General features: G+C 41.5%; 1 protein-coding gene across 5 annotated transcripts in view; it reads right to left on the reverse strand.

The window, feature by feature from the left end:
* syne1a (spectrin repeat containing, nuclear envelope 1a) overlaps positions 1 to 14,244 on the reverse strand; it is a 149,269-nt gene that overhangs the window by 86,922 nt on the left and 48,103 nt on the right. For all 5 annotated transcript variants that reach the window (XM_042391297.1, XM_042391296.1, XM_042391294.1 and 2 more), the window contains 26 exons: positions 12,968 to 13,173; positions 12,383 to 12,547; positions 12,037 to 12,189; positions 11,089 to 11,232; positions 10,748 to 10,924; positions 10,147 to 10,305; positions 9,744 to 9,908; positions 9,162 to 9,296; positions 8,691 to 8,852; positions 8,364 to 8,572; positions 8,145 to 8,253; positions 7,889 to 8,053; positions 7,622 to 7,789; positions 7,069 to 7,233; positions 6,282 to 6,422; positions 6,029 to 6,189; positions 5,365 to 5,521; positions 4,606 to 4,833; positions 4,341 to 4,439; positions 3,922 to 4,109; positions 2,874 to 2,997; positions 2,485 to 2,651; positions 2,200 to 2,353; positions 1,427 to 2,082; positions 684 to 863; positions 344 to 497 (listed from right to left, as the gene is read on the reverse strand). In XM_042391297.1, coding sequence (XP_042247231.1) covers positions 344 to 497; positions 684 to 863; positions 1,427 to 2,082; positions 2,200 to 2,353; positions 2,485 to 2,651; positions 2,874 to 2,997; positions 3,922 to 4,109; positions 4,341 to 4,439; positions 4,606 to 4,833; positions 5,365 to 5,521; positions 6,029 to 6,189; positions 6,282 to 6,422; positions 7,069 to 7,233; positions 7,622 to 7,789; positions 7,889 to 8,053; positions 8,145 to 8,253; positions 8,364 to 8,572; positions 8,691 to 8,852; positions 9,162 to 9,296; positions 9,744 to 9,908; positions 10,147 to 10,305; positions 10,748 to 10,924; positions 11,089 to 11,232; positions 12,037 to 12,189; positions 12,383 to 12,547; positions 12,968 to 13,173 — 4,691 coding nt within the window. The remainder of the gene's footprint in view (positions 1 to 343; positions 498 to 683; positions 864 to 1,426; positions 2,083 to 2,199; positions 2,354 to 2,484; positions 2,652 to 2,873; positions 2,998 to 3,921; positions 4,110 to 4,340; positions 4,440 to 4,605; positions 4,834 to 5,364; positions 5,522 to 6,028; positions 6,190 to 6,281; positions 6,423 to 7,068; positions 7,234 to 7,621; positions 7,790 to 7,888; positions 8,054 to 8,144; positions 8,254 to 8,363; positions 8,573 to 8,690; positions 8,853 to 9,161; positions 9,297 to 9,743; positions 9,909 to 10,146; positions 10,306 to 10,747; positions 10,925 to 11,088; positions 11,233 to 12,036; positions 12,190 to 12,382; positions 12,548 to 12,967; positions 13,174 to 14,244) is intronic.

Below are 14,244 nucleotides of genomic sequence, written 5' to 3' on the forward strand. Positions count from 1 at the left end.
CCGTACAAACTGGAGAGGGAAGAGTGTAATTCTCTGTCTGAGAATCACTGATTTTAAGAAAGGAAAACAAAAAACAAACTGTTGCTGCCGAGTGAAAGCTGTATCTCCAACTTTGGTGATTTTAAATATGTGGACAAATTAAAGGATTTCTTGTTTTTTTAATGAGTTGAGGAAAATTCTCTGTTTTTTAAACAAACTAAACCACATCAAAAACTAGATAAAAGTGGACTATGACACATACAGTCTTATTTGTTTAAAATATTAATCCTAACTACAAATTCTGTTTATCATATGCTACATTTGAAAAGAAGCAGAAAAAAAAAAATCATTATTTTCTTCTAACCCGTGTAAAAGTCCTTTTGGCCTCCAGAGCATTATGGTTATGATCAGGCAGGTTGTGAGCGACAGCCTGGGCGTTCTCTACAGCAGTGCTGAGGATCGACTTCAGGTTTTGGAACTGACGAAGAAGATCTACCACAACTCCACTCTGTTCCTGACTGCATGGGAAGAGAAAGAAAAAGGTCAAAGCTTCTTCTATCTTCTTAATTGGCAGTGAATGTAAGATGTTAAAATTACAACAGATTCTGCATTTGTTGTGTTTCCATTTTGAAATCATCAGACATTATTCTACCCATCCTACTGATCAGATCAATAGGAAATGTCCTCTCTCTCCTCATCCTCACCCGTTGCTGATCAAAGTCCTGACGTTCTCCCAGGCTGTCTTCACTAGGGCCACCTCTCTGAGAGCCTCCCCAGCCAGCTCACTGTCTCTCTGGGCCAGCTGGCATCCCTTCTCCTCTAACCACTGTTGTGAGTGCTGCAAGGACTGGAGCTCATCCTCCAGCTGGACGAAGAAACGCAGTCTGGGAGAAGTAGATGCGGAAGAAAACAATAGGGGTTACAAGCTTGATTCCAGCATCATATATCTCATTTTTCAGGAGATCAAATTTGAATGGATTCATTTGTCCATCTAGAGTTGGCTTCATTTATATACTGTACATTCTGGAGGAGTTTGGCAAGCGTTAAGTCTCTGAATCAAAGGCTCACATAATCTATTTGAAAGTGACAAAGAATATATTCAACAATGTATTTTAAGAACAACAAAGCTTTAGGAAAAAGGTCTTTCCACAGATGTGTCAAACTGAAGTTACACAAAAACATTTTATCTGTGATCCTGTAAGTCAAATTCAAATTCAAAAGTCTTTAAAAAATATCAATATGCTTATTAAAGAACAATAAATTGAGCCCAAAAGTTAATAGATATATGATCAGCTAAGGGACTAAAGTTGTTGTGTACAGTTTATATAGGACTGATTTTGATCTGGCTTTTAGAGGTCATACGGAATCAGGCAATACAAACTACGCTGATACTAACATATCGTAATGGATCTAGGGACCTGAAGTGTTTTGATTACCATATACATACCTGTTTTGAAAGGCCTGTACAGAACTCTCTCTGGCCCCCTCTTGCCTTGTTTCATCCTCCAGTTTCTTCAAATTCTTCATCACTTCCTCCCTTCTCCCCCTGAAGGAGCTCCACAGGGCCGCTAAAGCATCTGCTTCGCTCTGCCTCCATCCCACACCCCTCTGTACCTCCTCCAGAGCCATTGTGAGGGCCACTGCCTGTCCCCTGCAAGAAGTTCTTCCCTGAGGATGGCTCACATCTTTGGAGCCACGCCACTCTGCACCACACAGGTGAAGGTGTGCCTTGCTCAGCTGCCCATCTAACCCCACTGCCTCAGCCTCAAGCCGGGCCACATCTTTAGCAACTTCCCCTATTCCACGATGAAGCTCCTCAGCTTTACAACGATCCCAACTCCCCCTGCCCTCCACAGCCTCATGAAGGTGGCGCACAGCCTTAGCTGTTTCTCCATGCTTCTCAAGGAAAGTCTTTAACTCAGTCAGGCACTCTTTACGGAGGAGCAGTAGACGCTGGGATTCATTGAGGGGTTGTAGGCAGTCTTCCCTCCAGCCCTGGAGCTGCTGCTGGGCCTCTGGAGTAGAGCAGCGAAGCAGGGAGAACTCTCTTTGTTGGAGAGTCTCTTTCAGTGATGCATGAGCCTGTAGCTGTACTTCGTGCTCCTGGAGCGAGATGGTTCAATTAGATACATTTCTATGAGATCCAACAGCAATCAATATAAACCTGCTTACTGTAACTGCACAAAGTCCATAAAGGACATTCAATTATTGATTTCTCACCTTGAGCTTAGTAACTGCAACCGCAAGATCAGCAACATCAACCTGTGAAGTGCTTCTCAAGCCGGACAGGAAGTTTTCATTCCTTTGGGTCAATGTCAGAAGTGCCTGGTCAAATAGCTCCAGCTGTGACAACTGAGACTCCAGCAGCTCAAGCCTAGAATAAGACATTAATTACTATTTTGAAAGGGGTATATTTAAACAAAACAAGCAACTTGGAAAAAATAAATGTATGGAGAAATCATGAAATTTACACAATCTGTATGAAATGTAAAACAAGAGTATTGCCTGTGTGATATGCTGTTCTTCAGAGAAGTGCATCTCTCCTGTAGTTGTGTGAGATCATCACTAAGCTCTTGGATGCAAGCTTCAGGCGCTGTGGGATACAGACACAGCCCAAGATTTACAAGACCCTGGAGGAGGGCCTCATAGGACGGTGTCTCCCTCTGCATTTCCTGTACAGGTAAATAAATATTTTAAAATGATGCAACACAAAAATAGCAGAAAACATCCTGTATAATAGGTGAAGTAAACATGAAACTCAAGGGGGCAGATAAACACAGACAAAAGAAACAAAACTGTCTACATAACACAAAACATTTTTCGCAAATGAAACAAATACTTCAAGAGAACAAAACCATAGAAGTGAGAAACAATCAAGAAATAGTAAACTTTACCTGTACATTTTGTAGTTCATTCCTAAGCTTTACTTTGTCTGCAGACAGCAGTTCAGTGTCTGGACAGCAAACAGACTCACATCTGTCTAGCCAGGTTTTCATAGACGAATTCTCCTTTTCAAATCTGCAGATACAAAGGTGACACTCCGAAATGAAAATGCATTTTATGCAGCGCTATCTTTAGAATGAACAGCATAAATGTTGATCCGAACACCAGATTGACACCGCTAAAAATCAGTATACACACAATGATGCACACACACACACACACACACACACAATAATGCTGTCTGGGTGTTATTTTTTATCTGACCATGGCTTAGTATGAAGGACAGTGTCAAAATAGAGCAACCGTATCTCGCCAGTGCACCCAGCGCTGTAAGTAATCCCTCATGCATACACCTGCGGGGGAGGAGATGAGGTTGACTATAGAGGAACACACAACCGCACAGATACATATAAACCAAGTTTAGCAGCATAAAAACAGTCCAGATATTTGAAAAAAGAGTCACTTTGGCTGGGTAAACGCTTAAAAGCCAACACCAAAGCTTTAGCACAAACAGATACCATGTGACTGAATCATTATTTTTTTTCCTTGTGAATAATACAAAGAATAAGAGACAATCACTCTATTTTGTGAACAAAGAGAACGATAAGAAAAGCATATTATTAGAATAGGAATGCGATGGCTGACTGCGGGACAGACAGATGGAGTCAAAGACAAGATTTTCCTCTACATTACACTAAGATGAGGGAATGATTCAGGAAATAAAGACAATTGGCAGAGAGATTCAACAGAAAGGGCAGGAGATGTATAATAAAAGAGTATTCAATATGGTGAAATATTCAGCACATTGTTGAATAAGGCTGGAATATTCCGCTTCATAGGGTGTATCAGGATAACACAGAGCTATGTTTCTTTCACTCATTGCCTAATATTTATCTCTTTCTTCCAGACAAATATGCAGGCAAGTGTAATTTATTGAACACACGGTCCAGTTTTCTGGAATAGTGCACAGACATGGGCACATATGACTGTTTATTGTACCTTTGCCACAGCGCTAGAAGGCTCTCTAATGTAGATTGCTTTTCTGCGGCCTTTCCCATAAAGTCTCCCTGTTGCTTCTGGAGGTTAGCCACCTCTCCCTCCAGCTGGCTGCCCTCTCCAAGCCTCTTCATGGCCGAACACAAAGCCATCAGCCTGGGCTTCAGCTGCTCGACAGCCTGGCAGACCTCCTGGAGAAAACGACCATGGACTTGTAATCAACTCCACAGTAGTTACAAAGTAAAACCCTTGAACACACAGCATATTAAAATGGAAAACCAACACAATGCTCATTAGCAGAAGATGGTAATGAGAGGTAAGCCCTTCAGACTCCCTCTGATTTAATAAAGTCAACCTCAAAATTTCAAACATATAATCACGTATATCCGTATTGATGTAACTTTGTTAATGTTTTTTCTTACCATGTGATCCTGTAGGCTTTTGTAAGTCTCAGATGATGATGTGCAATTTGTAACTGGACAATCGAGTTTCTCCTTGAGATCACTCATTGTTTTCTTGACCTGATAATGAAAAAAATATGTTATTCTAAATTGAACACATTGGCAGTGTACATTCTCAATCACCGTTTCTTTAGGTGGAGAGTGTCCCAAACATCTATTCTCAAAAGCAAATATGGCTTAAAATCACTTTTGTAAATGTATTCTTGCTCTATGTGTTGCTGTATACCTGTTCGATGTTATCATTGTATCTCTGCCTGTAGGAGACGCTCTGGTTGAGCTGTCCACCCAGCTGCTCTACTCTCCCCTTCAGCTCTTCCCAGTAGCGCCTCATCTGGGTAAGTCGTGCCCGGATACATCCGCCCTCTCCAGGGGTCACAAACCTCGACAGGGCCTCACAGTCCTCCTCCATGTGGGCCAGAGCTGCCCTTCTTTCCTCTAAACCTTCTCCCACCGCCTGCGGGGATGCAACAGAAGAGGAATGATAGCGATGAAAAGTATGTGGACACAAGTTGGAAGAAAAATTAACACAAAAGTTGGTTTGAAAAGAAAACTTAGTTCTGAGTTAGTTCTCACAACAAATCAAATGGTTGCCTCAAGATTTCCAAAGTCCTGTTAACCCGTTTTTTTCATTTTCTCCAGACCTCCATAAGATTGACAAGGCTAAGGTCTGGCTTGGCAAGATTATGTTTTCCTCAATATGATCAATTTATTTTCTGTATCCTAGACTTTGCTGTGGCAATGACCCAATTTCCCCTTGGGCGTGGATTAAAACTTCATCTTATTTCATCTTAATCTTAATAACCCTGAGGCCACACTGATACTGTACACCACAGACACCAGGCCAGACGACAATTTTGACTCATTTTACTTGAAGCCACAGAAAAAAAAAAGATTGTCGCATTTTTTTGTAAATATATGAAGATTATTGAGGGAGTTTTTCAGAGCAGTGAGGTTTTTTTTATAATTATAATAAAACAAGACATACCTCTACTGTGCTGATGTGTTTGTCCAAAGGATCTAAGGAGGAGGTGGTGTTGACAGCCTCCAGCTCCCTCTCCTTTTCATTGATCCAAGAGGCGAAGGCCTCTGATTCAGTGCTGAAGCGTTCCCACCAAACGCACATCATCTCCAGCTGGACAACACTGGAAGACAAAAGATTAGGTGAGATCCATTTTGTCAGATATATGCGCATATAGAAATGTGTACAAACAATCATACACTGACAAACCAGTGCAAACAGTAGGTTGAAACACCACACAGACACTACATGCTGGTAAAATATCATCTTACTCTAATCATGTGCTTCATTTTCATCAGGCTCTTGTCAAAAGTAAGTACTAGCACTTCCAGTAACTATGATTTTTAGTGTCACGTTGTATGAAATTACTATGATAGATCAGTAACTTCGCTGTTAAACTAAAAGCCTTGTTTAAAAGCAACAAAAAATGATGCATATATTACGCATATATATGATGCATATATTATTTTGCACTGTGGAAATTCGCCTATTCACTTAATTTTTCTGCATCCGTGCTCTTTCTACCTGTCTCACTCATCAAATGTGAGACTTTTCTTTGTGTCAGTAACAGAAAACAACATAATTAAGGCAGATTGGGGGCTTGGGACGATTACTGGACAATCATACATACTTCTTGTTGAGGTGGTCTTGAAGTTGTGACACTGCTTCCCTGGTGGACTGCGCCTGCTGTAGAAGAAGAGTTTGATTCTTCGGACCAAGCTGAATATCTGCTGCCATCCCCAGGAGGAGATCAGCTCGCACAGAACACTCCTCAACCTTTGTGAAGAGCTCCTATAGAACAAAATAAGAAAATATTGACAGAACAAATAGCATACATATGTACATGCATGGATGCTAACACAATCACAAACACACACACACACCTTGTTGTGCTCCAGTTCAGCTCTCAGGCTGTCCAGGCTGTTGAAAATAAGTTCTTTATGCAGCTCACTCTTGGTATTGCTGATAAATCTCCAAACTTTTTCTCTCTCTGCTTCAAAATTCTGCCAGGAGCTCAGAGTGGCCTGGAGATTATGAAGAAATATGAGAACGATCAGTGGGTGAACACTTTCATGCACGAGATGCTGCATGTACACTCACACAAAGAGACGATGAGTACTGTAGCATTTAGTGTCATTTAACCAAATTGATCTTTCAGACTTTTGAACATTAATAAACATTAGCACTGTATGACCTAAACGTAACCCTACATTATCCTACTCAATTATCAAGAAGCATGTTGACATTGAGGTTATCATTAAAAGTTTTTAAAGTTAGTCTACAGCTAATAGAATAAACCATAAAATACGGTCAGTCTCAAAATACACCAAACACAAATTCTGACATGTATCACTGATGATATAAATCGTTAATTGGAGGTAATTTAAGGTGGATTTTCCATTTAAATATGAATTTATGGACTCCTAGACATTAACATGCAGAAACATATTAATTGTCCAATCAATGGGAGGACAGTGATAGAAGTGTATAAACAAATCCCGGGACAACAGACATAAAGAAAATTAACATACCACATAAAAATCGATGGTTGGTTAAGCTTCAACATGGACCAATCAATGTTCACAGCAGGGGTTTGTGTGGATAGATCAATGACACTCACACATGCACAAATTAGCACACTGACATGAGAAACATCCAGGCTTGGTGTACCTGAAGGTTGTGCTCCTTTGCCTCTGATTTACGGTCAACCTCTCTGAAAGCTCCCTCCAGCTCCTGTAGAGACTGATTGAGCTCCTCTCCTTTCTGCAGCTGGTGGCAATGGGACACCAAAAGCTCTGCCTCTCTCCGGTTAGCATGCAGGCGTTTTAGGTGTTGCTATAACAGACACACACGCACACACACACACAAAAACATGTCAAATGACAACCAAATTTGCTTTGTGGAGCAAAATGACAACATAATACCCATTCTGTTGAGTAGATCCAGACCAAAGCAGCTATAATGTAAACCAAAATTAATTCTTTCCACTGGGACATATAATACCTCATAAGATTCAAAGAACAGTGTCTAAGACATTTGAGTACAGAAATGAAAGAGGCTGTAAATTGTTTAATTTGAACACTAACATTAGTCTTATGTTCATTATTATGCATTAGTGAGCTGACTTCAGTATCATCTATGCATATCTTTTTGATGGATACTTCCCTGAATCAAGTGTCACTAAACAGCTGACATCACCACACTCACAGCTCTGCATGCACACCTGGTGAATAAGGTAAAGTTGTTTGGCCTCCATCAGGTCTTCAGCATCCAGGATCCTGCTGGTTTGCTCCTCAGCTTCCTTTCGAGCTCTCAGAACCTCCTCCAGAGCGCCACGCACCTCCTCCCTCAGCTCCTCATACTGGAACATACCGGAGCCCTCTTCCCCACACTGTGAGTGAAGGAGGCACAAGATCAGAGAGAGGGATTTTGTTGGACAGGAAGGGAAGGGAGATAGACACAATTTTAACAATAGAGCTTCCTGGACTACCTGACAGAGTGAGGAGAAGAGCGCCCTCAGGTCAGTTGAGAGCTTGGCCAGGGCTGCTCTCTGTCTCTGGACCTCCAGTTCGGAGCTAACCTCAGATAGCCCAGTAAGGCGGCTCTTAAGCCACAACAGGCTCTCCTCTCGGGCGTTTACTGCTTCCTGCAGTGCCTAAAAATGATGAAAATGAATGCCAGTTTAGCTGCACTGACTATGAGCTAATCTCTGTGCCTATAGCAGCAAATACAGTACGTTGGCTCACCTGAACAGCAGCATCTACTTGCTCCTGATGGCTGGAATTTCTTGCTGTCTCTCTCAAGAGCCTCACCTGCCTCCTTTGAGATGAGAGCCAGTCAGAAAGCTCACAGAACCTGGAAAAAGGAACCATGAGTTTAGACCCCCTTCAGTGTTAAAAAGGTCACACCTAAAGGCATTAGATGAAGGGACTCTGAGGAATGCTTCTTTTTTTGTCAATCTGTACCTCTCATTCCATTCTTTCCATTTATCAGGATGCTGCTCCAGTTTGAGGTGGGTGCTCTTGATTTGCTCCATAACCTCTTCTACAGTCCTCCTGGTGGAGTCTAATGTTTGATAAGCCTGGTCGTTGTCAGGCAATTTATGACACAGATCCTCCATGTTCCTAATCCTCTTCTCACATAAAGTCAGAGGTTTGCGTTCCCTGAAGAACGTCTGGAGATAAGAAAAAGGGAAATGTTGATGATGATGATGACATTAAGTGATTTCATATTTCTTTCATTGCCACTCTTGGTTTAATCTGTTCTAAGATTCTACCAAATCCAGGACTCACTCTGTGCTCTTTGATCACTCGCTCACTGGTGCAGGTGCCAGAAAGAACATGCATTTCTCTGTCCAGCTCCGCTCTGCAGTCTTGGAGGATCACAGCCACTCGACTTCGCTCCACCTCCACTTTTAGACGGAGCAGGTGAGACGGTACCTCCCCCTGGATGTCCTGTGATAAAACAGGTAGAATAAGACAGACCCTGGATAAGACACACTGTGCAGCATACTGTACATGAATATCAGTCTCATTTTGTATCGTTTCCGAAATCATCAGAAACAAAATATCCCCTAGGGAGAATGCAAGAAAACATTGAGAAGGTTGCGTTTTAATCTCGCTAGTATAGGTTAATTGGAAACAGACTAGAGAGAACTCTGTCGAAGCCAAAGGTCCTCTTGATTAAGTTAATGAAGTATCGGCTATGCGCCTCCAGAGATGTGCGGTAATTAGTGAGAGTGTTAAAGCATGGTGACCCCTGACCTTCCAGTGTTTGTGCAGCCTGCGGACAGTTTCTTGCAGTCCCTGTTGCTCCTCCTCTGGAAGGATGTCAGTCAGCTCATCACACGCCTTCAAGAACACACTCAGCATCCGCTGGTCCAGTTGACTGAAAAAATCCTGCATTACAAAAATACAAGACAGAGGTGAGACAAGTATTTATACTGTATGTGGTAGTAATATGGTAGGTTCATACTTTTCTTAAGTATGAAGAGAGATTAAAGGAAATCAGTAGGCAGAGTTTAATAAATATTCTTTATGCTGAAGTGCACAGACAAAAGTCATGATAGATATATACAGGAAGCTCAAGCTGGGTACAAAAAATAAGCAATAAAACAAATGCCAACAGCATGTCCACTTCAACCTTGTCTATATTTATACTTATATGTATATTTTAATCTAATGTTATACTGTATATGATAACTAGCTGTGTTAATAGTCAAGAAAATACTTAATAGCTTTGTAAAACTAAAACAGATATTGAGAAAACTGTATTATTTCTTCAGATTGTCACTGACACTTCATGTACCTGCTATTTATAGCAGAATGTTACGGGTCTGATCTTACAGTGTGTTTTTTCAGTAATTCCTCGGCGTCTCCGCTCTCTCTCAGGCAGCCCTGAGCTTTCTTCAGTACTCTCTCCAGATCTTGTCTCGATTCCTCAAACCTCCTCCTCAGGCAGTTGTTGGCCTCCTCCTGCCTTCTCCATTCCCCAACCTCCTTCAGCAAAGCCTGAGAGGAGGGACAGTAGGTAGTGGTGATTGTAATTGGTCTCATCGGTAAAATAGTGTAATTACATTATTTGTCTTACATCAAGCAAATGAATAATGAGTCTCATGAGTGAGTCTAATCTGCACTGTTGCCTCCTGGGTGTTTTGATGTTCTTGTAATCTCATTAATATAATCAGCATTGTGGGTAATGCAGTCTGTGTGGTATTCTGATATGTGTACATGTATGTATAATGCTAACCTGCGCTGAGCTCTGTATTTCAGCCACTCTCTTCTGTAGCAGGGACAGGTCGAAGTTTCGGAGCACCTTACTGCTGGACAGTGCCCTCTGCAGGGTGTGATGGTTCCTCTCGATCACCGACAGACATCGTTTACAACTTTGCTGCTGATTTAACAAATCCTGAGGAAATAGTGGAAACGATGCCAACACAAACATGTGAGTGTGCGATCATATCTTTAAACATTTTTATTATACATCAGCAATTGCAGTCCCATCAGTGTTTTCTTGACAAAAAGTTATAATAAAAACAGCTGAAATGAATATAATTTTAATAATGTGTGAAGAGAAGTGATGGAGATAAAAACAGATAAAAGAATGCTGTTCTGGTTCGAATATAACATAGAAAAAATATAGATTTTTTATACTCTTTACAGCTATTTGGTCATCATTCCTTTTGACCAATTTCAGGTGAATAGCCAGACAGACTTTGAACAAATTCCAAGTTTAATCAAATTATCTACATCTCTTCTTTTAACTGAATGAAACTACATTTTCCTTTCACCAGACAGGCTTCTATCTGGTAATTTCTTAGGTTAATCCTTGTGTTATCATCATATCTAACCTGCCACTTGTGTTTGTGCTGAGTCTGTGCCTGTGTGTCTGGGTCTCTGGTGGCAGAAGTGATGCGACAGGCTCGCTCCAGGGCCTGATAAAAAGCAGTGATGTGTTTCTCCATCTCCTCCAACAGCGGCAGAAGGACATGACATTCCCTCACTAGGGAGGGACAACGCTCTCTCACCTGGAAACAGGTAATACAGGCTATTAAATTGTGACAATGGTGTGTGATTAGGAGATTTTTAAAAAGACTCACTGAAGAGGAAAGCTAAGTGTATTGCTTTATAAGAAAGACCTGAGATAGATTTAGTGCTACTTCTCTGGTTTTGGCCCTTTTATGATTCCTACCTTACTCAGCTGACCTTTGGCTGCTGTCATAGTTGCCATGACCCTGGCAGCCTCATCCTGTTGTGCATCCTTGGCAAGGAGCTGAGCACTGCGAGCAGCCAACTTGTATTGCGTCTCCATGGCAACAACCTTTTGTTTGGTATTCTGAGATGAGATGTGCAGGCAAAGAGTCATCTTAGACATTCTTAAATATATGGGAATTATTTATTTTAACAAATCTGCTTTTGGCAATGACACAGTCCAAGGATGTTATTTCTCATTTTTGATTGATTGCTAAGATTCAAGTGGGCGGGTCTTATCTGATATTAGCACGTAAGAGGGTAGATGCCAGAAGTGAGAGTAGAGAGAGCAGAGAGGAGAGTGGCACGCTGCTGTTTTGTTGAGACAGTGATGGACAGTGAATGATAACCCTCATCCCTGAAATATCTGCGTCTATTTGTTAAATGAATCAACGCCAAGCTCAGTACACTGTCGGCGACATGAGAAGAGGACCGGAGTGGGCTGGCCCCCAACCACGCAGCCAGTGCAAATGTTTAGGAGGCTAATTTCACTAGAAAGTAGAGAATTAATGAAATTATTTTGCATCAAAAGGAATGAATTCTCATAGTATTTCTCTGCAGGGGAGTTAGCAATTTTCTAAGGCATCTAAATGCCAAAATCACACCCCTGTCTCATTACAAACCAAACGTTAATGAAATAGTGACCTTATCAGTGCCTTAAATTCTGCTACTTTTCACCACCTATTGAACTAGGGACTCAGTTGGGACATACACAGAATTGCTGTCAAGATTGTCTCAGAACTGAATGCTGACTGGATACAGATCACACAAAATCACCACTGTTGGGCAACAAAAATGGAGTAATAAGTGTTTATTGTGCTGTACATGTATTACTGTGCTGCTCAGATCCTCATGTATGATAGACAAACTGGTAATCAGCTTTCCTCACCTCCACATCCTGCAGAAAGGCTCGAACATTGAGGAAAGACACCTGGACTGGAGCATTGAGCTTGGCCTCTGCTGTATCCAGTAGCTCTTTTAAAGCCGACACAGCCTTTAGATGGTCTTTCCTCCACTTCTCCAACTCATCTGCTCGGGCATACTACAGAAAAGGAAAAGACAATACAAAGTTTGGGATTGATTTCATTCTCAGACTTGGGTTAAATAGTGCCAAACTTGCATGCTGGTTAACGCCAGCGTCTGGTATCTAAATCAGCTAAAATACTACACTGAAAACTGGAAATACCAACTGGGCTTTTTTGCAAACATTTTTATTTGTAAGGGGTTTTGTTTACTTGTTTGACTTTGAGGAAGAGGTCTCTCCATCGTCCATTCAAAAGAAGTAGCTGCTGCTTGAGATCGAGTGACACGGTTTCATCACACGTTTCAATTAGAAAATTCCCTGCGTCGTTCATGACTGCATGCTGATCCATCCAGTGGCTGAGATTCCTGAAAAACTCCTGGAAGAGAGACAGACTCATTAAAAACAAAGACAGAAACACAGACACAAAGAAATTCAAATAAACAAAGAAAGAGAGCAGAAGAAAGACGCACAGACAGCTAATCAAAAAAGAAACAAAGAAAGGGGTTCAAAGAAGGAAACAAAGAGAGGACAATAAAAAGTGGGGTAATTAGCTGTCTAATCCTTGGTGGGGATGTGAATCTGTGGTAACCATGGCAATGTGACAACAGGAATATCCTCAGCGGCTTGTTTTAAGTCAAGAGATCATTTGATACTTGAGTGGAGACTCCTAATAGGATTCCACTTAGAAGACTAAATGCTTGAAATAGGACTGACGTATATTTGATTGCTACTCTTACTAGTCAATCACATAAATACATGTTTGAGAATATTACAATATTAGTGGTCAATCTCATACCCGTTTTGTGTTTTCTGGCAGGCTCAGTGCTCCTTCTGCATCTTCCAGCCAGGCCTGTAGGGAGGCCACAGCGGAGTTGTACTTCTCCCAGTTGGACAGCACCTCCTCCAGCATGCTCCTCACACTGCGCACTTCCATGGACAGACTCCTCCACTGAGTCACCACCTCCCTCATGAACCTGCGCACTCCCATCTCTCCCTCGTCCACTGGAGGAGGAGGAATTTCATCAGATATATCAAGAATGACAGCAATAGAAACGCCAATACTAGCACGATTACTCCCTCTGATACTGTTATTACTGCTGCGGTTGCTGCTTACAGTCCTCATCGTACTAAAACATTGTACACATAGAGCCGTCTAATCATAAATACTAAAATATTGCTTGATTTGTTTGTCAATTTATATTTCCTCTGTGGTTAAAGTGAGACTATGTACTTTTAAAAGAAAAAATAACACCTAAGTTGAATTCATAAGCAATAAAAGGCTTATTTAATAAACTCAGCACACTGTATTTGCTGTTACCAGCCCAGTTGGTCTCATATGACGAGGAGCTTAGCTAATTTGGGTGATGTTTGCAAATTTTAGATAGATATTACTGTCTAACTGTTATTATTGAGTCAGTTTGATGACTTAATGGCTCTTAGCATTTAATATCAACCCATAATTGTCACTTTTGGCCGATGTTCAGCAAAAGTTACATACACAGTCTCGCTTTAAAGCAGAGGACAGATGGTACACATGTTCATAGAAACACCAGACAAAGAGCATATAAAGCCTGTTGGAACTACGTGTCTCTACAAATCTCTGACCCCGAAAACTCTCACTTCAGGGAGATGTATTATTCTTACTTGTGTGCTCTATTTTACTGGTTCAAACTCTCGAGTCTCATAAGCCCTGTACCACAAATGACAAACTATCATCAGTAAGTGTGGGGCTGATAAATGAGTCCAGCTAAAGACAAATATCCACTTTCATATAGATGTAAACCAGATAGTGCTATGCCTTAAAATGGCAGCTAATTACATATCAATCCCCTTATCTTCTCGCTCTTTCCTAGTTAGCTATAACCTCAAACTGAGTCTTCGAACACATCCAAATGATCTCTCATCCAGCGAATCAAAGCCCAAGGCGCTGACTACCAACAGTGCTCACACAGGTGTGGGGTTGGAGGGGGGGGGCGCTTCATTTGTGGGGTCGACCAATCAAACCTCAGATGTCCTGATTTCTCGCAACAGCTCACTCCCCTGCTCTGCATACCCTAAAGCAGCACAACCCTG

Source organism: Thunnus maccoyii, chromosome 17, assembly GCF_910596095.1.
Source record: "Thunnus maccoyii chromosome 17, fThuMac1.1, whole genome shotgun sequence".
Classification (NCBI taxonomy): domain Eukaryota; kingdom Metazoa; phylum Chordata; class Actinopteri; order Scombriformes; family Scombridae; genus Thunnus; species Thunnus maccoyii.